This window comes from Topomyia yanbarensis, chromosome 1, assembly GCF_030247195.1.
Source record: "Topomyia yanbarensis strain Yona2022 chromosome 1, ASM3024719v1, whole genome shotgun sequence".
In the NCBI taxonomy this organism is placed as follows: domain Eukaryota; kingdom Metazoa; phylum Arthropoda; class Insecta; order Diptera; family Culicidae; genus Topomyia; species Topomyia yanbarensis.
In genome coordinates this window covers 211,902,283-211,923,122 of record NC_080670.1, presented here as the reverse complement: position 1 = coordinate 211,923,122, position 20,840 = coordinate 211,902,283, and the positions used below count along the sequence as shown (strand labels likewise).

The 20,840-nt window shown below is 40.4% G+C and overlaps 3 protein-coding genes across 6 annotated transcripts; 1 reads left to right on the top strand and 2 right to left on the bottom strand.

Annotated features, from left to right (window-relative positions):
- Positions 1–3,016: 3,016 nt before the first annotated feature.
- LOC131691384 (gastrula zinc finger protein XlCGF57.1-like) lies at positions 3,017–5,483 on the bottom strand. Its single transcript, XM_058977728.1, has 2 exons — positions 5,108–5,483; positions 3,017–4,956 (listed from the first exon to the last, which is right to left on the bottom strand). The coding sequence occupies exons 1-2, from the start codon at positions 5,362–5,364 to the stop codon at positions 3,609–3,611; spliced, it is 1,605 nt and encodes a 534-aa protein (XP_058833711.1). The 5' UTR covers positions 5,365–5,483; the 3' UTR covers positions 3,017–3,608.
- Positions 5,484–11,275: 5,792 nt separating this feature from the next.
- On the bottom strand, positions 11,276–13,672 carry LOC131691373 (gastrula zinc finger protein XlCGF57.1-like). 2 transcript variants are annotated; one of them, XM_058977707.1, is made up of 3 exons: positions 13,494–13,672; positions 13,197–13,432; positions 11,276–13,095 (listed from the first exon to the last, which is right to left on the bottom strand). In XM_058977707.1, the coding sequence occupies exons 1-3, from the start codon at positions 13,494–13,496 to the stop codon at positions 11,553–11,555; spliced, it is 1,782 nt and encodes a 593-aa protein (XP_058833690.1). In that variant the 5' UTR covers positions 13,497–13,672; the 3' UTR covers positions 11,276–11,552. The 2 variants fall into 2 exon arrangements, with proteins under 2 accessions (XP_058833690.1, XP_058833698.1); XM_058977715.1 differs by having other exon boundaries at positions 13,500–13,672.
- Positions 13,673–17,213: 3,541 nt separating this feature from the next.
- LOC131691346 (zinc finger protein 62-like) lies at positions 17,214–20,062 on the top strand. Of its 3 annotated transcripts, none has more exons than XM_058977666.1 (6): positions 17,214–17,269; positions 17,332–17,567; positions 17,657–17,770; positions 17,830–19,448; positions 19,504–19,684; positions 19,746–20,062. In XM_058977666.1, exons 3-6 carry the CDS (start codon positions 17,657–17,659, stop codon positions 19,950–19,952), a joined length of 2,121 nt encoding a protein of 706 aa, XP_058833649.1. In that variant the 5' UTR covers positions 17,214–17,269; positions 17,332–17,567; the 3' UTR covers positions 19,953–20,062. The 3 variants fall into 3 exon arrangements, with proteins under 3 accessions (XP_058833649.1, XP_058833656.1, XP_058833664.1); XM_058977673.1 differs by having other exon boundaries at positions 17,628–17,770; XM_058977681.1 differs by having other exon boundaries at positions 17,229–17,273.
- Positions 20,063–20,840: the final 778 nt, after the last annotated feature.

The following is a 20,840-nucleotide window of genomic DNA, read 5'->3' as shown; positions in this document are numbered from 1 at the left end:
TGTGCGAAAATATCACCCCTCTTCACTTGGGGTTTCTTTTCGAAACACTCTTATTTTTCTTCTCATTTTCAGAACACTTTTTCAAATGCTCCTTAATCACACACCACTGAAAAAAACACCCGCGAAACTTTAATCGTTTACCAACTAAACTTCAAATTTTCTGCCAATGTGCAGATAACCGAAGGAAAATGTCCGAAAACTCGCATTTGTGCGTTTGAATTTTCACTTCGAATTCCATTTTTTCTCAATGTAAACAAGCACGTCAGCGCCTAGCAACAAGCGTGCATTCCTGGCTTCCACATATCTTCCATTAAAAGCTAGTACTCACGGCCCCGCCATGCCGTTGCAGCATCTCACGATATAAATCGTGTGTCTCGCAACCGTCAGTTCCATCAAGCGTGCCCTCGTTAGTGCTGACAAAATCCCCTTGAGCTCAACCGTGGTACCTATTGCGACTGGCGACACGGTCTCCTATTAACCGCTTGTACTCTGGCTGCTCACCTGCGTCCAGGTGCGCAGCTGCGGTAACCAGATTCATTCCACCAACTGATCTGCCTGCGAATTGTTCCTGATCGACCGATACCTTGATGGAACTTCTGATGAGCCGCTATCTAAGCCCCGATGCTTGAAGTGTCGGAAAAGGGGCCCTACAATGTACCACGTGTCGTCATAAAATCTATAATCGCTGTGATTTACTCACTTCTCTTGGAAGGCGTTTTCCGTTTCGTGTTTGCTAGGCAGGTTAAAAGCGTATCGCTTTCCGTTCGCAGATCACTGCTTGCTGGTACTGATGCCTTCACGATTCTTATCTTCTCGGTGCAATCCGGTACGATTTGGTGCTGCCCGGAATCAACCCTGATTAGATCAACAGAGCTTGTATGAACGGACGTCGTGTTCCTGCTTGTACGCTGCCAAGAAGAAGGCAATTAGCGTCGGAACGATTGATTCATCTCATCCTGCTTACCTTGAGTTTTGACCGGGTCCTCACTCGTGTGACTGTCGGAATCGCGTGATTTTTCTGTGCGACCCTTGCCAAAGCAAAATCCTATTGGTTATTTGTGTGTTCTGTTCCGCACGAGTATTTTTCCAGCCGGTTTAAGCAGCAGGAATCACGACTGCACCTTGCACCATTACCTTTTGATCTGATTCCTCTTTTTAGTAAGCGGAAGCATTCTCTTTTCAACTGACAGGCAGAATGGATATAGTTATCGCAGAAAGTTTGTTGATGTTGTTTTACTTTCAAGATGGCAAGCGGCCCTTGTGGTGGATCCATACACGCTCAACTTTAACTTAGCGTAATATGTGTGTTTAAGATGTTCAAATTGAGTTAACATCTAATCAAATAATTTAACTGCTACAAAGTTACTTGGACCGTTGCTATTTGTGCTTTACTTCAATGACATATATTTAGTGCTAAAGACTCGTCGTACGTCTATCGCAGACAAGTTCAAAGTATATCGTCTCATTCGTTCAATCGAGGACTGAAGATTTCTCCCAAAAACAGCTTGAAACCTTCGTTGATTGTGGAATAGCAAGAAACGCATGTCAGTAAATCCGTAGATGTGCTCGGTGATCGAATGCCCATGAGACATTCTGACAACGCTCTGCTTGCAAGACTAAAAGGCGTTCGTTTAATAAAGAGGAAGAGGTTTCCTTTAGACTGTCCTGAGTTATTACTTGTCTAGTATGGCCACCCTAATTCTGACTATTTTTTTCACAATTACTTGGATGTTCGGGAAACTCGGTACTTCTATGTCGCTTGTTCTAAGCTTCGATAATTATTTCGGTACCACTCTATCCATCATCCCTAGAGTTCAGATATGTGAAGTACCCTGGTGCCTTATATTTCAGTTGTTCGCGTTCTTCAACTCGATCTCTATTTATTCAATGTTTTGTGTATTTAACTGCAAAAACTATATTATTTGTCATCTTTATTCACTATTTGTTGATTATATGTCATATGCAACTCAATCTTACTATTTCTTTAATTGGATATGTCGCGGGATCTGGATCTGTCGTAAACTGTTGGTTGGTGTTCGCTACTCCACCTTCGTCTGCTGTCTCTATCTCTGCCGATGCGTTTAACTATTAGTTGTAGGTTTTGCTTTCGGAGATCCTCAAACATTTATGCCCATCGTTCGAAATCGTTGAACCGAAACTTATCAAACAGTGCGACGCTGTTGCACTGCTCCTCAATTTCTTCCTTTTGTCCGCTAACACTTTCATCTGCTAAGAGATTTTCTTCAGCAGAGGGTCCAATTGTAACTTGTTCACAGTCTGGTAATCCTTCAGGAAGACGAATATTTCGTTGCGCCCTAGCTTGTTACAACCATTTTTATAGTTTTTCGGCTTACTTGTCTATCTTCCTAGGGTTAGCTTGTTGATCCTTTGTTATTCGTCAGCTGTACAATTATTCTGAATGGAGACACATCCTGTTGGTTGTATTCATACATCGTATAGACCTTCCTACCTGCGTCGTAGGGTTGATCCGTTATAACGTTAGGCTAGGTTTTCGTTATTTCACTTTCTCTACTTGGAAGACCCTCACGCTCAAACCGAATTGGTTGGCTCGAAAGAAGACGCGTTCACTTCCTCTTAGAGTTCAAAAGTATCGAGTAACACAAAATGGCGTTCACCACAAGTAGTTTTTGCCGTTCGCAAAGGTACATTCTTTTCAACTGAGATCGACTAAAAAAATCAAAAAGTATTTCTCACTAACAAAAACCGCATGTCAAATGCACTTCGACAACCAAATTGACAATAGTTAGAGAAGTGAACAGATGCCTTTATACCTGAGAATTTATACTATAACATCTCCTTTGGCCAGTTGTTCCAACTAGCGAATCAAATTCAGTTGAACAGAGGGGGTAACCTTCATTCAGCGAATCACGACTGTAATTGCGAGGAACAAAATATATTTTTTTCAAGTAATTTTATCCCAAGATGGCTTGGTTCGGGTTCGGTCATCGAAAAGCTCAGCTTAATTTTTCTTCTGCATTTTTATACTTCTTTAGATTAGAAATCAGCATTTCAGTCTGTTTTTAATAAATGTTCCCTTCTTCCGACGTTTCGGTCCTTAATGGACCTTTCTTAAGGAATCTGTGAATTTTATTGTGCCCATTAAGTTATTTTAAATGACAAAAAAAATTCCAATATTTTGGTGTCCTCTTGTCTGTTAGTTCTTGCTAAACGCATAGCTGTCAAGTTCTAAGATTCTGGTTTCGGTTCATGAAACCCCTCATCGCACGAAAACTGTTTATAGCAAACGATCTAACTTGGACCACGATTGGCGTCACTACACAACTCTATCAAGATGTCCGTTTACTCGAATTGTGTGTGCGTTATGTCGTGTTGTTATTCGATGTAGTTGGTGTGTATGATCTCGCTCATCTGTTTGCTAGTTTTTCACTCTCCTATGCACCTATCTTGATGATTATAACTAGCGTTATCGGAATGGTGTATATAGGTTTCAGCGGACTGGTGATGGAATAAAATTATTTGATCTGTTAACCAAGTGAGCCGTTGTCTTTTTCCCTTAATGAGAAAATACCTCTTTTAAAGCAACGAGGCCGTAATTTCGGGACTTTCCGTCCCGACACGGGAAACATTTAACCCATATGCAGGAGCATGTGTGCGGTCAGCCGATATTTTTCAGCAAATTTTAAACCACACTCGGTGCATTTGTACGGCCGATCGCCCGTATGAACAACCATATGTCTGTTTAGACTCTGCTGGCGGGTAAAATCTTTGTCACACACGTTGCACTTGTATGGCCGCTCGCCCGTGTGAAGGCGCATGTGTATGTTCAGGAAACATTTTTCGGTAAAACCTTTGCCACACTCAGTGCATTTGTAAGGCCGTTCACCCGAATGAGTAAACATGTGGTTGGTCAGGATCCGTTGGCTGATACAATCTTTGCCACACACGCTGCATGTGTACGGTAGCCCATCCGAATGTATCAGCATGTGGTTCTTCAGGTTCTTTCGTTGGCTAAAATCTTTGCCACACACATCACACTTGTGAGGTCGCTCACCCGTATGAAGGGGCATATGTGTGGTCAGCTGAAATTTGTAGGGAAAATCTTTGCCACACACATTGCACTTGAATATCCGCTCGCCCGTGTGAAGACGTATGTGTGTTGTCAACTGACATTTTTCTGTAAAATTTTTGCCACACATGTTGCATTTGTATGGCCGCTCGCCCGTGTGAAGGCGCATGTGTTTGATCAGACTCGTTTCGCGGGTAAAATCTTTGCCACACGTATCGCACTTGTATGGCCGATCATTCGCATGTACGAGCATGTGGATGTTCAAGTTCTTTTTGCGAGCAAAATCTTTGCCACACGCATCACACTTGTATGGACGATCATTCTTATGACTTAGCATATGTGTGTTCAGCGTATATTTGTCTTTGTAACATTTGTTGCACTCGGTGCACTTGTATGGTCGCTCGCCCGTATGACTGAACATATGCGTAGCCAGACTAGATTTTCTGATAAAACTTTTGTCACACTCAATACATTGGTATGGCCGCTCATCTGTATGAATGGTCATGTGTAAGGTCAGCTTGCTTTGGACGGCAAAACTTTTGTCACACAAGTCGCATTTATGTGGCCGCTCACCCGTATGAACGAGCTTGTGTCTGTTTAAACTATTTTTGTAGACAAAATCGTCGCCACACACAGTGCATTTGTACGGTCGCTTACCGCTGTGGGTATTCTGATGATTCGTGAAATCTGCTCTACTGGGGAATGCCTTACCACATACATCACAACTGAAAGGTCGTTTACTGCTGTGTACCCTGAAGTGCTTGTTTAGTTTATACTTCTGGATGAACCGCTTGCCACATACTTCGCATCCATATGGTAGTGTGGTATCGGTGGTTGAAATGGGGGATACTATCTGCGGATTGCTCAAGTCGTCGCCTTCAGCATCGGGATCCACGATATTTCTTTCGCTGAAAATATGGGAATCGTTAACAAACTAATCCTTGACTTGAGTAATGGGAAAACCAACAGGTTACCGTGGGATTAATTGGTAAATTACAGTGGTCTTTCCGTTTCTGCGGTCAAACTAATCTACTTCACAAAGGAATAAAACGAACTTACGTTTGATCAGATGAATTATAGCTGATGGAATCGTGCTCGATGCCAGAACCTTCCGACAGTCGAGTACTCTTTTCCTGTGGCCCAGTACTCGCATTTGAGAAATCGAAATCATGAGTTTTGATATCGGATGTTTTATTTGTATCGGCATCGTCTTGCTCTACCTTGTCAAATATACGATTGGCATCATTGGAGCACTGAGCATCTGTTAGACCGAAGTCTGTTTCTGGCTTGATTTTCAAGAACTCTTCCATATCCATATTAAGATTATATCGATAGATTTCTGATTGAACTTTAAATTATGGAATTTAATTTATCGGTCACCGCCACTTTAAAAAGAAAGTTTATTTTGTTCTACGCAAGCAGGAACGATTTAATCTTGACAGATCGAGGAACGAACGCTAGCATCGTAAACCGGGTTGCCAGAAAGGCTAGCAAAACCAGAAACACGCATAATTTGGCGCCCGTTAGCACCAATAGCATCAGCGGTGCACCAGCTTATGGAAGGTGCTCGTTCAAAACAACTCAAACCTTCACGGAAACGAAAAACTACCTAAAATTGAGTTCCTTTGACTCAATCTCGTGGTATCGTGGGGGAAGTTAAAATTAGGTAAACCGTGTTGAGGGTAGTTTTCATTTAACCACGGCAAAAATTACAACTCATTGATAGGTTTTTTATACTCAAATTTAAGTTGAATTTACCTAATTTTGAGTATACCCGAAACAACTCAAAAGTACCTTCCTCCACGGAAGACCTCGACTGAGTCGAATCTCTCGTTTTGTTTTTGACAACACTAATAAGTGCGAAAGCGACGCACAACTCAAAAGTAAGTTAAAAAACTTATTCTGCAGGTCGTTTTATTTATCAACAGTTTTTTCGGCATTTAATTAGCAAGGGACTGGAAGGTGAAGTATATTTTTCAATATTTAGAGCCATAGTACTCAAGGGAGAGCAAGGTGTTGAAAGGAGAAAGTTTAGAAAAGCGTGGAAGGATCATATATGCAAGCTTAGAGCTCACCGGCGACTTAACCTTTTGTCTGCTACCGTAGGGGTCAGGGTCTTTTGGCATTAGAAATGCGAATCACCTGAGTCTACGGCATGTCCGAACAAGCGTAAAGTAACTTGTTAATTCATGCTGTCGGATCCGACAAAAAGTTAAGTCACGGTAAACTTCCACACTAAGCATTTGCGACGTTGAAACTCATTGAATGAGCCAGTTTTGTTTGTTCCCTCACCAATTGCCTGCCTGAGTGATTTTATTTTATCGACTATTGTGGCTGTCTCAGCGTCTGTGACAATATGGTCACATGTGTTGCTGATTTGCACGGTGTCGGCAGCTTTCACCCAACGCTGCAACGATGAATCCCCATCACGGTAAGTTCTATTTTTACCATTTTTTTGTTAACCATTTTTGTTAACGACCTATTGAATCAATTTGTCAACAGTTTTTTCGGCATTTAATTAGCAAGGGACGGAAGGTGAAGTATATTTTTCAATATTTAGAGCCATAGTACTCAAGGGAGAGCAAGGTGTTGAAATGAGAAAGTTTAGAAGAGAGTTTCAACACCTTGCTCTCCCTTGAGTACTATGGCTCTAAATATTGAAAAATATACTTCACCTTCCGTCCCTTGCTAATTAAATGCCGAAAAAACTGTTGACAAATTGATTCAATAGGTCGTTAACAAAAATGGTTAACAAAAAAATGGTAAAAATCGTTTTATTTAACCGTGTTGAGTTCCGAGTACTCAAATACCTAAATCAAAACAAACTCTCAAAGTATGAGTTTTGAATTGAGTAAAATTAGGTCTTCTTTTGAGTAATCCTTAAAAAATACTTTGAACAAATTTAAAGTTCAATGTCGACCAAAGCTTTAAAAAAACGTTACTTTGAAGGGAAAGACAAGAAAACATTTAGGAAATCCAACCGTAAGTTCGCCAAGTTTTATTGTTGCTTTAAGCTAATTTCTTTCGATTTTTTTCAGATTCAGCTGTTACTACGAGATTATAATCTGCAAGCTATTTAGGAAGAGAAGAGATCGCGCTATATATGGATTCTGTGGTCGAGTTTAAATTTTTTCTAACCCGAATCCGACTCGATCCCGAGAGCTTGAAAATTAAAAAACCCGACCCGAGCCCGAAATACTAAAATTTAAAAAAAAAACCCAAACCCGAACATTCTAAAATTGCAAAACCCGAATCCGACCCGAACCCGAAAATGAAAATATTGTGAAACTCGAGCCCGACCCGAACCCGATAATTTTAAAATTTAAAAACCCGAACCAGAAAATTTATAATTCGAGGAACCCGATCTGAACCGGATCTGTTAATGCGGAGAATGAACCAAAGATCCCGAAGGTTTTGAAATTTAGGCACCCGAGCTGGATCCAAGGCTCATCCAAAATGATTATAGAATCACTCGAACCATGAAGTAGCACCATACGCGTCCAGTTATATCTACCTATGGCAAAACGAATTACTGGCGAGAGGAATTGGCATTTATATTTACTATTATAAGTAGGATAAATCGGTGGCTAACGCATGGGAAACAAGAGGCATAATGATGACAAATTCAAACTCGCTCGTACTTAACCGAAATTTCTTTTTTTTTATCGAAAGCCGTTCCTGCAAGATTAGTTTTGTATAATTTATTACATGTATTAAATTAAGCACTGTCAATTGGTAAGTCGACTTCCACAGTTTAGACGACGTTTTACGATCAATTCCTTAAAATCGTGGAAATTCATGTGTTTTCATGAAAAAATCCGGATCATGCAACGGCCCAGCCCGGGGACAATCTGACGGAAAGTGCTTGTTTCATACATCTACTACTGTTTTGATAGTGGTGCAAGTATACCATTACCATATGGTGCCATCGTTGATAGTCTCTACTTCCCGTAGATCTCTACTCGCTTAAACCAATATTTTCCGACAAATTTACTTTGACTTGGTTTTCATAAAAATAAATCGCATAGAGATTTTAGAAGCGAAACACTTATTGTTGAATCCTCTCATGAGTACTCGTTTAAAAAATAAAACAATTCGGGCAGTTAGCAAATCTGAAGAGAAGAAATATTATACATGAATAAAAAATACAATAGTTGAGCATCAGAAAATATAACGAATTCTAGCGATTTAAAGGTGGTAAAATTTAGTACGGTTATATGTGTCATCTATTCGTATCACGAAGTAAAGTAAAGTAAACAATACTACAAAAAGAGACTGGGTGGTTGGGTGTGATCTGTTCAAAACCCGAACCCGACCCGAATACGAGAATTCCGAATTCGAAAAACCCGAGCCCGACCCGAACCCCGAGAAATTCAAATTTCAAAACCCGGAACCCGACCCGAACCCGAGAGGTTTACAAAACCCGAACCCGACTATCTCTAATGGATAGACCGAAGTCCAGACATCATCATAATAAACATCGTATGATTTAAGAGCCTAACGACCTGTTCAGAGTATCATCCAAACAATATGTGGAATCGTTGCAGTATGTGGGTTAACGTTCATGTATACTATGCTATATTTTGCACCCGTGTAACAAATAAGGATTTGTGCCCTTCAAGTGCAAAGACTGGTTTTACCAAAAAAAATTTGGCCTAGTGAGAAATTTTGGTGTTTACCCAATTTTCCTCCTTATGGTGAAATATAGCATAGTGCTTTCGCATAGGCCTGCTAAGCCAAGACTTTCGTCTTTACTGTGTCTCATCGGCATAAACAGAGCTTCTGCTCGGACGGGACATCACGTTTGATCAGTCGTTCGATTGAAACACAAAGTGTGTTTTAGTTTTAAGGGATTTGCGTCAAGCCGGCTCTAATCTATTCCGACAAAAAGTTAGTGTCGGTTTCTGATGAGGCGAAGCCGAAACGCACCCGTGTAACGTTCATGTATAATTATTTTTTTATTGGGGCGTATAACGCTGGGAAGTTCAGGTAAATAAAGTTATATACCGATACATTTCTATATAGATATGTTAAAAATATAGGATGGTTATTTGTCATTTTTTTTTTTTGAATTAAATGTACTCAAATTTTGAAATTTTCCATCCGAACGCAAAACTGAACAAGCGAAAAAACTCATTTTTTGATTTCCTGCAGCTTTTATGAAGTTGAGTGGCTGGCCACTCATTTTTGAGCTATGTTGAGCGAGCGTGTTTTTTAATCGAATACCTAATATTGAAGAAATGAAGCAAACACTACAGATAATCTACACCTTTTTTCAATGAGATTCAACACATAAGATTTAAGTTCCAAACCACACTGAAGAATCAAAATATTTTCTTTTGGTCTTTAATCAAATATTACACTTAAAATAGAAGCATGCCATTTAAATTTTAAGTATCGGCGTATTAACTCATAAATGTTTCGCTCATGGAATCCATGGTTTTGACAAATGCGGCAACATTAATTGTAAAAAACAATACAATTTCACAGTTCCACAATTGCCATTGTCATTTCTCAGCCCTCACCCTGGCAGACGTTTATATGCCCATCTAGACTCTGTCAAGATGAGGACCTACAAAGCCTAACTGTTCGTATGTGCTAGTCCGTATAGCACACCAGTTTCTTCCACAAGCAGGCGCCGGCTGTTAACCAGTCCCACAAGTTTCAGATACATTACATAGAGGATAGTCGGAGGCAGAAAATGAAGAGATAGTAGAGAGATTTTGGTTTGCTGAAACGAGATAAGAAAAGTAATATAATTGTGATTAGTATCGTAGTTATAATAAATAAGCAAACGATTTCTCATCTGTTGTTTGTTTCCTTGTTCGTAGTCCTCCTTCCTGTTCCTGCATATAGTGTAGCAAAAGAAACAAATGAAAAGACAAAAAAATGAAAATAAAGGCGAAATGCTCTCCTTCCAGACGCCGAGCATAACCCTTACTTTCGCTTTGCTTATCATTTTGGTACCATCCGGGAAGCACTTGGCCTTGTACCCCTCGCTCTTCCACCATCCTCGTGGTTTTCTCCATTTATCATTGGCGTCACATGTGATATTTGGGTACGGAAAATGATTTTCTGAGCAGACAATCAAATGAAAGAAGATTGCCAGGTAATTAGTGCACTTTCTGCACCAGGTATCATATCGCATTTGTAAATACACATATTAAGTGTATCTACTATACGATATGATGGCCGGAAGGATAGATAAGCAACCCAAGCTCTCCAATTTCATAGTTCCACAATCGTTGCCGAGCTTAGATATACCTTGATCCGGGGAGCCGAATTTATTGCGACATCCATCTCCCCTTCAGGCGAACCATTGTTAGGGGTAGTCACGTTTGCACGGGCCTATTGCCCAGTGCACGCTGATAGAAGAACCAAGAAAGGGGAAAGCGGAGTAATAGCGATACTTAACTTGGATAACGGTATCTAGGCACCTCACAAGAAACGAAACACGGCTACTGCTCTGTTGGTCTTCTAACGGTTAACGCACCCGCAAAAGAGGAAAAAATAGACGGAGTGGGCACAAAATAGCCTTGAAAGTGGATTAGCACTATTCTTTGTCGCTGCACGGAGTGGAAAGATCGACTTATCGCTTCGAGAGTCACCGTACGAATGGAAAAACGTTAAATTAAATCAAAAAGTACTGCAGTGGAATAGTCCAAATTATTCCAAAATTCAAGGTACTACTTAACTCATTTTACTAAACGCTTGCAGTATGTAGTTATTATATTAAACTCCCCGTGTAAACTGTTTGTATTTGGCGGACCACAATTCCTGTTGAACTGGCTGACGTAAATTTTCCGCAAAAAGTATCAGCAGTTGCAGTAAACCAACAAATGATCCGGGAGTGATACGATCTCGCAAAACTGTAACTTGATGATCATTTGTCTGTGTACAACAAACCTTCCCACAGCGTGACTGGCACCCAGTGAACATTTTGGGACGATACTAGACATGAGGAAAGAAGTGGGTGAATGAAGAACAGTGAGTCAGTTATGTACGGTATGCTAACTAGACTCGATGGCGGATTCAAAACAAGTCGTACACATTCGGAACATCAGAGTTCTCAACTCCTATTTGACAGTTTTCACGACGCCATCCGCGTTACGGCTTGGTAAGGCCAAATTAGTATCGAAGGGGGTCAATTATGATATACTAGACATAAGGAAAGAAAGATCGGATGAGTAGTTCAGCAGTGCACGTATCGGCTTCGTTACTGTATTGTCCATCATTAAGCCTTTATTCATCAAATGTGTCTGAATGCTCTTTATTGCTGTATTTAGTGTACTCAAAGGGTCTAACATATTCCGGATATGCACGTTGAGTATCCCATAGTGCAGTAGTAAAGTTAAAAAAAACGTAATTTGGATCTATTGGTTTATTGTCTGCGTTATTTACCCCATCTTGCTAATAGCTTAATCCGATGTAAAAGTTAAATGAATTTTACGATGATCAACAGCGCACCTAACCTGCCACTCCCCTGTATTGTGTCTAAGCTGGTTTACTTGCTGGATAAACTTTCTCCCGAACACTTTTTGCGCCCGAGCTTGTGTTTCGTCAATTCAGATTTGTAAGCAAAACCTTTACTGCACACACTGCACCAAAATGGCCACTCACCAGTATGAACGGGCATATGTTTGTCCAGCTGGCTTTGGAACATAAAAGCTTTATCACACGAAACACACTTATACGGACGGTCATTCGTATGCATGTTAATGTGTCTGGTCAGGTTTTGTTGGTTGGTAAAATCCTTGTCACATAAAGTGCATTTGTACGGCCGCTCGCCCGTATGCAGGATCATGTGTGAGGTCAGCTTATAATTGTCGGTAAAACTTTTGCTACACTCGGTACACTTGAACGGTCGCTCTCCCGTGTGATCGAACATGTGTGTAGTTAGATTAGATTTGTGGGCATAACTGTTTTCACAGAAAGTGCATTTGTATGGCCGCTCACCAGTATGAAGGCGCATGTGTGCGATTAGGCCCTTCTCGTGGATAAAATCTTTACCACACATGTCGCACTTGTATGGTCGCTTACCCGTATGAACGAGCATGTGTTTGGTCAGGGTACTTTTGTTGTTAAAATCTTTGCTACACTCGGTGCATTTGAAAGGGCGCTCGCCCGTATGAACATACATGTGTACAGTCAGATTATATTTGAGGGAATAACTTTTGCCACACACGGAGCATTTGTGCGGTCGCTCTTCCGTATGACGTTGCTGGTGTGTGATCTGATTTCCTTTGTGTATAAAACCTTTGCCACAAATGTTGCACTTAAATGGCCGCTCGCCTGTATGACGACGCATGTGTGTGATCAACTCATATTTGTTGGTAAAATCTTTGCCACAAACGTTGCACATGTACGGCTTGTCGCCCGTATGAGTGAACATGTGTTTGGCCAGCTTCTGCTGGTTAGGAAAATCTTTGTCACAAATTTTGCACTTAATTGGTGACTCACCAGTATGAACGAGCATGTGTGTATTCAGCGTAAAATGATCATTGAAACCTTTACCACACTCGGTGCACTTGTATCGCCAGTCTTTCGTATGAATAAACATGTGCGATGTCAGACTACATTTGTGGATATAACTTTTGTCGCATACAGTGCACTTGTACGGTCGCTCGTCCGTATGAAGGCGTCTGTGCGTAGTCAGCTTGTGTTGAAGGGTGAAACCTTTGCCACACACTTCGCATGTGTATGGCCGCTCATCCGTATGAATGAGCATGTGTCTAGTTAAACAACTTTTGTAGACAAAATCACTGCCACACAGAGTGCATTTGTACGGCCGCCTACCAATGTGGGTATTCCGATGATTCCTAAGTTCCACTCTACCGGAGAATACCTTACCACAGATATCGCAACTGAATGGCCCTTCGCCAGTATGCTGCCAAAGGTGCTCGACTAGTCTTCTCTTTCGTGTGAATCGCTTGCCGCAAAGTTCGCATTCAAGTAGTCGTGTAGAATCACTGATAGAAATGGGGGATACCACATGCTGACTGCTGAGGACGTTGACTGGAGCGTACGAGGTCATGAGATTTTTTTTGCTGAAAATATGTAAATTGTTAGCAACATAATCACGTTTTCGTTTTCGCAGTTGAAGGACCAGCGTAAAATTAATTTACACCACATAAAAAAACGGACTCACGTTTGATCAGATGGATTATAGCTGTTTTCGGAATCGTCAGAGTCTTCCGACAGTCGATTGCTCTTTTCCTCTGTACTAAAACTCGTATTTGAGACATCAAAACTATTATTTTTGTTATCGAATTCGATATCCTCTTCCTTTGGGTTATCGAATATCGTATTGTCATTATCAGAGCTCTGAGCGAACGTTAGTTCGAAAGCTTCTGTTTCTAGCTTAATTTGCAGGGACTCTTCCATCTGTGCGAGTGAATGAAAATGTAATTTATTAATTAATCGCACAGTAACCTTTTGATTTTACCATTACTCAGGTCAAGGATAGTAGTATGTAGTTAGAATTTTTTTACTGTCTGCAATGTTCACACCAATTTTCGTCACCTTGATCCACTGATTATAATATAATTTACGTGAATGATCTTGTTAATGGCAAATTAATAGCTTGAACATACAAAAAACCAACTTTGCACTGTTTGTTTACTATATTCGGCGATCTCAATGATACAAAAAATGACATTTTCGGACATGGTGGCCAGATTAATTTAATATTGGTCACTCACCCAAAGTTTCTCGGTAGGGTAAAAGAGGCATTTTGGGCCACTTTAGAACAGTTTCAAAACCTCGCGATTTTTTTTTCGTTTCGATTATAGAAGGTCATTCGTCTCTTTTTCGGATTAGAGAAAACTCTGTAGAAAATCTTTAACCCTCTGTGCGGGGTTGGGAATCTAAGCCAGATGAGCTGCGTACAAGCAGACCCTGTTCACTTCGGCAAAATTCAGTCTTCAGTTCAGTAACGCCATCGAACTAGAACTAATCTTCTGCCCATTTTACACATCCACACTACTGCAGAGTATCGCAAGGTGCGCGCATTTTTCATTTTTCTCCTATTGATCGTTTCATTCCATTTGCCATTCTTCTAATACTTATTCCGGTGCGAAAAGAACCATATTCCCGAAACAATCTGACATGCTCGCGCAATTGCACGCTGAAACAAATTTGTACAAGTGCGTTCTGTTTGTTCAATGAGAACTCGAAAGAGGGTGTTGGAAACACCAAAATGATGTTCTCGAAGGTTTGTTCGTAGAATCCAACAAACATTAGGAGCTGAACTTTAAGACTACTTGCTGATTAAAAGCAGATTAAAGGCTATTTAAGCTGAATAATACTTTCGCTGAACTATTTAAACATTAACAGTTCATTCAGCCTATTTAATCTCCAGTATTCGCCACTTCAAACTAAGCTGAACTAACAAATGTTGCAGCGACAGCATTAATGCTTTTATTCAACCATCTTAGACTGAATTACGAGTTGAATAAATGATGCTGTTACCAATACTATTACCTTTAATCATTAAGCTGCACTACATGTCTTCACAAGATTGATTCTACCTATACATTTGCTCTTATACCACCTTTGACTTTTAGCTGAATTATGTGTTTAACAAAGGTAATTGTACCTACTCCAAAAATTGACACGATTAGCTAACCATGACGAATGATAACCGACCTGGGTTCGAGTCCCAATACACGCACATTATTTTTTTTACTTTTAAGTGAAATACTTCTCACTTAGAACCCTTTTCTTATTCTATTTGTTGCTTCAACGGTTTGCTCTAGTAACATTTATACAGTGTTTTTTTACAATTTCATGCAGTTAATTTGCAATTTCAATTTCGGCCTGAAAAAATGTCTGCTAACAAAAAGAAGCTATCAAGTTGGTTCGATGCATTAGTAAACCTAAAGATAATTCATACCAAGGACTTGCATATACATACACACTTAGTTGAACCCAGCCAAATCCCCGCACAGTCGAGTAATAAGTAATGTTTTGTACTGATATCGCGGAAAATTCTCGATTTTTCGAGACAAAAAGATCGATTGTAAGAAACAAAAAAATTAAAAAATCTCTATTCAATGACAATTTTGACACAAAAATCGATTTTACCAGATCAATTTGTTTAAGTTAACAACATCGATTTTGAAAAATTCGTTTCTACATCGCCCATTCCTATTTCGAAGTAAGTGCCTAACTGTGGACTATAAAGTCCCTGGAATAACATATGATTATTACATTGGCGACAACTGTACTCGTAAATCTTTCAAGCGAGAAAACAGTATATTTTCTAAGTGTTTAGGTATATTCCAATCGAGATGTTTTCATATATTTTAGAAGCAACAACAACAGCAAATTTATTTTGTTGTTTTATATCTACTGAGTTTTCAGCATCTGAAACCAACGATTTACAGTTTTTCAATGTAAAAGCTTGCCAAATCATACGCGCCCTTGTTTGCGTAAATTTACCTTTTAATTCAAAATGGTCTGTATACTGATTGAACACAAGAGAAAATTTTTGTTCGAACGATGCTGTAAATTTTTGACACCAGAATTGTTTCCATGGTCCATTTGCGAAATGGTATGGCAAATAAATCAAGGAAATGGACACCTTAGAATTAAAAATGGCTTCAATCCATCATTCAGTTACCACCACTTTCATATGACACTCGTTGTTACTTGTCTAAAAGTTTTGTGACATCCGTAAGTCCTCATCTTGGATACAAAAACGTCTACAATCATTAGTTTTTGAAATTAGTAAATTGGCTAATTTAAAATTTCCGAATGTTTTAAAAATTATCGCATAAAAAATTATCGCAGGTTAGGATTCGAACCCAAGCCAACTAGATTCACTCAAATCTATAAAAGGCTAGTGTAGTCTTTGTACAGACTCTATTCAGCAGCCTAGACTTTTCGGTACATCGGTGAAATCTTAAGCATTCGATGTATGCAAGATTGATGCAGACAGTAAGGTAAGTGCTTAATATTCGACAGGTTGCTGGTTCGGATCCAGGTACGTGATATGACTTCCAACTAGGTAATACAATTTTTCTCTAATTGTAACGTAACACTAATAAAAGTATATGGCTTCCAAAGAGATTGTTAGCGTGTGTAACTTGAAATAAATGTTTTTTTTTAAATAATTTTTCTATGATAATTTTCTCAGCTGAATGGCGGTAACGAAAAGGTTTATTGATGAAGCTGAACTGTGGCTTTCTTCAGGCTGAATACATGCTGAAGAATTGTTCTTTAATGTGTCTTAATCAGACAAGCTGAAGAAATTCAACAAATCCCGGATGTTTAAGGGTGGAATAAACGATATATGATTACACGTATACCTCCAATGCTCAGCTAGAGCTGAATAAAACAACTGTTAAAACTTTTAAAAAACCACGGAATGTTTGTTGGGAATTTAACAGTGAAATATCTTGTACTTTATCTTCAAATGCAGCCTTTGGGCGTTTTGCCGCCGTCGTCTTTTGACCGTCTTACTCTCCCTTAAGGTGAAGCGATGTCAAAATCACAAAAAAGGTTCGGTTATGTTTGGCTATGTTCGGGTTACGTGCAGCATCTGTGTGCGGTTAGAAAGTACTATACCGATATGAGATGGCACGCACACAAGCGTATCGTTCAGCAATCAGCTGACTGATTTTGGCACCACGTGTTTCATTTGTTTTGAAAAATAAAAAGGTACAAATTTCCCAAACGAATCAAAATTCCGTGAAGAGAATCTATTCATCAGCTTGTGCTAGCATGCCTGTATACAGTGATACTGCAGTTACAAAAGATTTTGTCTTGCGCGCCAATGCAATGTTTTGATTTTGACGATGAAATAAAAAGAAGAAGCAGAAACGACGGCGGCCATTTTAGCTGCCACCTTGTGGCTCTATTCAGCATGTCCTTAAGGCTAGTTTACAGTCCGGAAAATGGTTCACGGGATTTGTGTCTGGATTTAATCAGGGAAAATTTTCCGCCAAGATCTCTCCGTTAGCCAGCAAATTGCCCCTTTTGACTGGGTTGCGTCGTCTAGTGACAAGTTGCCGATAGCATTTCAAGGGGACAGTTCTATTTTTTACACACATTCAAAACTTGACTAAGGTACATGGTTTATTGGTCCTTTTTAAAAAAAAAGCCAGACATGCACTTTTGATGAAATTGAGTAGCTAGAAACTCACTTTTGAGTTATTTGGCATGAGCGTGTAAGTGTCGATTTTGACAGTTTATTCTATTTTCGGTTCATATGCCTCGGTCGGTAATTTTTTCGCTAATTTGTTTTGTGTGATAAATAATGCAAATTTTTATATTTCCAGTAAAACGGAACTACAACAGACTGTAAATATGGCACAGCTAAATTGAGAACTACAGAATATACAGTAAGAAGTATCGTAAACTACAACAGTTACTATTACCCGATTGGGTTACCCGGAATCAGCTCGGGTGCAAATGGACATCGTTTTTTATTGACTCTACTTGACTGGTTCTGAAACTACACAAGGTCCCCCCTTGATCAATACTCAGGGGACAAAGCTGCATAAAATAAACAGAGGTAGGAGTTTGCCATATCATTTTTGTTCTATTGAACAAAAAGCTAGTCGCGCTCTCACAGGTTCCATAGTAAATGTTTCTGTCATCCAGATGGCTACGCTAGTTTGCCTCACCTGCACGAAAACTACACAACCGGATTGTTCGATATCTGTTAGCGAGCGCGAGAATGTACAGACTGTCTTGTCCAAATACTTCTGGTTCACCGTAAGTAATACAACAGAAATCCATCGTACAGCTTACGGAGTATATTTTTCTCATCTCAGGAGGATGTAAACCGCAAAAGCGTTCTGTGTCAAATCTGCTGGGATAAGATCAATGATTTTCATCAATTTTACTGCGAGATTGAGCGAGTCCATTTCCATTACGAATACAAAATACCTACCCAGTTCTTGCAGGTAAAGGAAGAACCTATCGCTCAGGAACCTGCTCCCCCATTGCCCGATGTCCTAGAAACGAACGTTTCGCTGAAAAGTGAGGACAGTGATAGCAGTGAAACATCCCCGGACAGGGGTGACGATAAAGATGATTCTTCGGACGACGAACCTCTTGTTGTAAAACAGCCGAAACGAAAAAAGCTTAAAACCCGAATTTTATCTCGTGGCCGGTCAACTGTTTCGAAAAGCATTCCAGATGATCAGCTAATTGCCGAACGGATTGAGCTGCAATGTGACACGTGTTCACTAAAGTGTAGTACGTTCGAAGATGTGCAGAAACATTCGATGGCGGAACACGAGAAACGAGCGTTTCTATACTGCTGTAAGCTCAAGTTCAGCAGAAAGTGTCGGCTCATGGACCATATTCGGTATCATATAAACCCGTCCGAGTTCCAGTGCGACATTTGCCCGAAACAGTTCCCCAACAGTGAATCACTGAGTCGCCACAAGGACAGTGCACACGCAAAAGACGGAGCCAGAACGCTTCGGTGTGGTACGTGTTCGAAGACATTCTCTCGTCTGAAAACGCTGGTCATTCATGAGAAGTATCATAAGAAAAAGTGGCGGTGCATCAGCTGTAAGAAATACTTTGCGAACGAATCATCTTTGCGCGCGCATAATCGAAGAAATCATCCGGATGGACTGCCTGTGGAGTCTGAGGAGAAAAGTCCACTAGGGGTGAAGAGTGAGAGTGATTCCAAAGATAACACTGTAGAGCAGGAGGGGGATTTCACCGGAAGTGATTTCAATGATCCCGATTTTGAGGACGAGAAACCGAAACGAGGGAAACGTAACAGATCGGGCCGGGGTGCACAACGGCCGGCGGACTGGGTACAGAAAAGCCAACAGCTGATTGCAAAGTATATCAACCTAGAATGTGACACGTGCTCGCAAAAGTTTAGCACGTTCGAGGAACTGGAACAGCATGGACCAGCGCAGCACGATAAGAAAGTTCATGTTTACTGTTGCGAATATAAGTTTAGTAGAAAGTGTCGTCTCATGGATCATCTTCAGTATCACGAAAATCCATCGAAATATCAGTGTGGTGTCTGCTCGAAGCAGTTTCAAAACAGTGAATCCTTTAAGCGCCACAACGATCTAGCTCACAAGGAGGAGGTGGAGAAAACACTGCAGTGCAGCATGTGTCCGAAAACGTTCGCGTTTGCTCGCTCTCTTAGGTTGCATGAAAAATATCACCGATCGTTGAATGAGAAGAAATGGTACTGCGCCACCTGTGATAAGTCGTTTGCCTGGGAAACGCTACTACGGCAACACAACCGTATAAATCATTCGGTTCGAGTGTTCGAGCACGTCTGTCACATCTGTGCGAAAGGTTATCACACACTGTCCTCGTACCGGTCGCATATAGCGTCACACGATGAGAATTACAAGCGGGAAAAGGCACCGGAGGAATTGGAGCGGGTGCAGTGTACGGTTTGCGAAAGCTGGTAAGTTTTGCTGTAGCTGTCTGCTAAAATGAGAATAATTTTTTTTTCGATGCAGGCTTTTTAAGAAAGGCTTACGAAAGCACATGCGAAATCACACGGGTAGTCGAACCTGTGACCACTGCGGTCAGGTATGCAAAAGCATAGTGACCCTGCAGTATCACATGGCTCAGCATAAAAAGGCTGATCTCACCTGTTCAGTGTGCGAGAAAACGTTTAAACGGGAGATTAGTTTGAAGGTGGGTTTCTTATATAGCTAATCATCATTCAGTTGAACTCGATTCGAATATTTTCTTCCAGGAACACATGGCTGCTCACACCGGCCAGGTACTTTACACCTGTGACTTCTGCGGAAAGAATTTCAACTCCAATGCGAATTGGTCCTCGCATCGGAAAAAGTCTCATCCCAAAGAGTGGCTGGAGGATAAGATGCGCAAGAATCCTCACATGCAGCTGGAAGAGGGACAGAAACTGCTGGATCAGTGGCAGAAGCAGCAGTACTGCTAGCCTGTTGGTTCGGAGAAAAGGCTCTCTGTATGTGGTTATAGCGATAACAGTTTATTGTGTAGTTCCAGTGTATGCATACTTGAAAGACAAAAAATGAAAGCTTTCTGATAGGTTCAAGTTGTTTTTTGATAGAAATAAGAGAATTTTCTCTTTGGTATGTCCTCATTTTTCGACACGAGCTAAGGACCAGTAACTATAATGTTGATTTGAAGCTGAAACCGTTTGGATGTGCTGCGCACCGCCGGTCATAGTCGGTCACCATTTTGAATTTTTCCGAAGTCAACTTGGATTGCATAGTGAAAGTGAAAAAGTGACCTGAGTTTAGTAAAAATGATGAAACAGGAAGACTGCAAAGCAAATAGAGAAATCTGCGTCAGAAAGTTCACGAGTTTTGGGGGCAAAAGACGCACAAAAAGCTATAAATATAAATTAAAAAGAAATGAAAAACAGATGGTGTACTTTTAGGTGGAGAAAACATCGACATAAAAAATGAGTAAAAAAAACCGATTCAGACGCGAAAGCAGTACCAGAAAACGACACCGACACAGAACAACGCGAAAAAGATGAAGAAGTGCACTAATCAGCAGGGAAACATACCAAACGATCCGCAAAAAATACGAACAATAAGATACCAATAAATTGGACAGATGTAGCGTACCTGGAACCTTTAAGCTACGACCAACATACCCAGCAACACCTAGTGGACGTAGGGTAATGCTGCGAGATGATAAAATATTCAAATGGTTGGAAAGTTCAGATTCAAGGTGATATTTGAAACCGCACAAGAGGCAAGTAAATTAGCAGGTATAACAATACAGGAGCAGAATCTCAACTGCTGGCACCACAAATGTTTAAGGAGATCATCAGATTAATAAAAGTAGTGCCGTC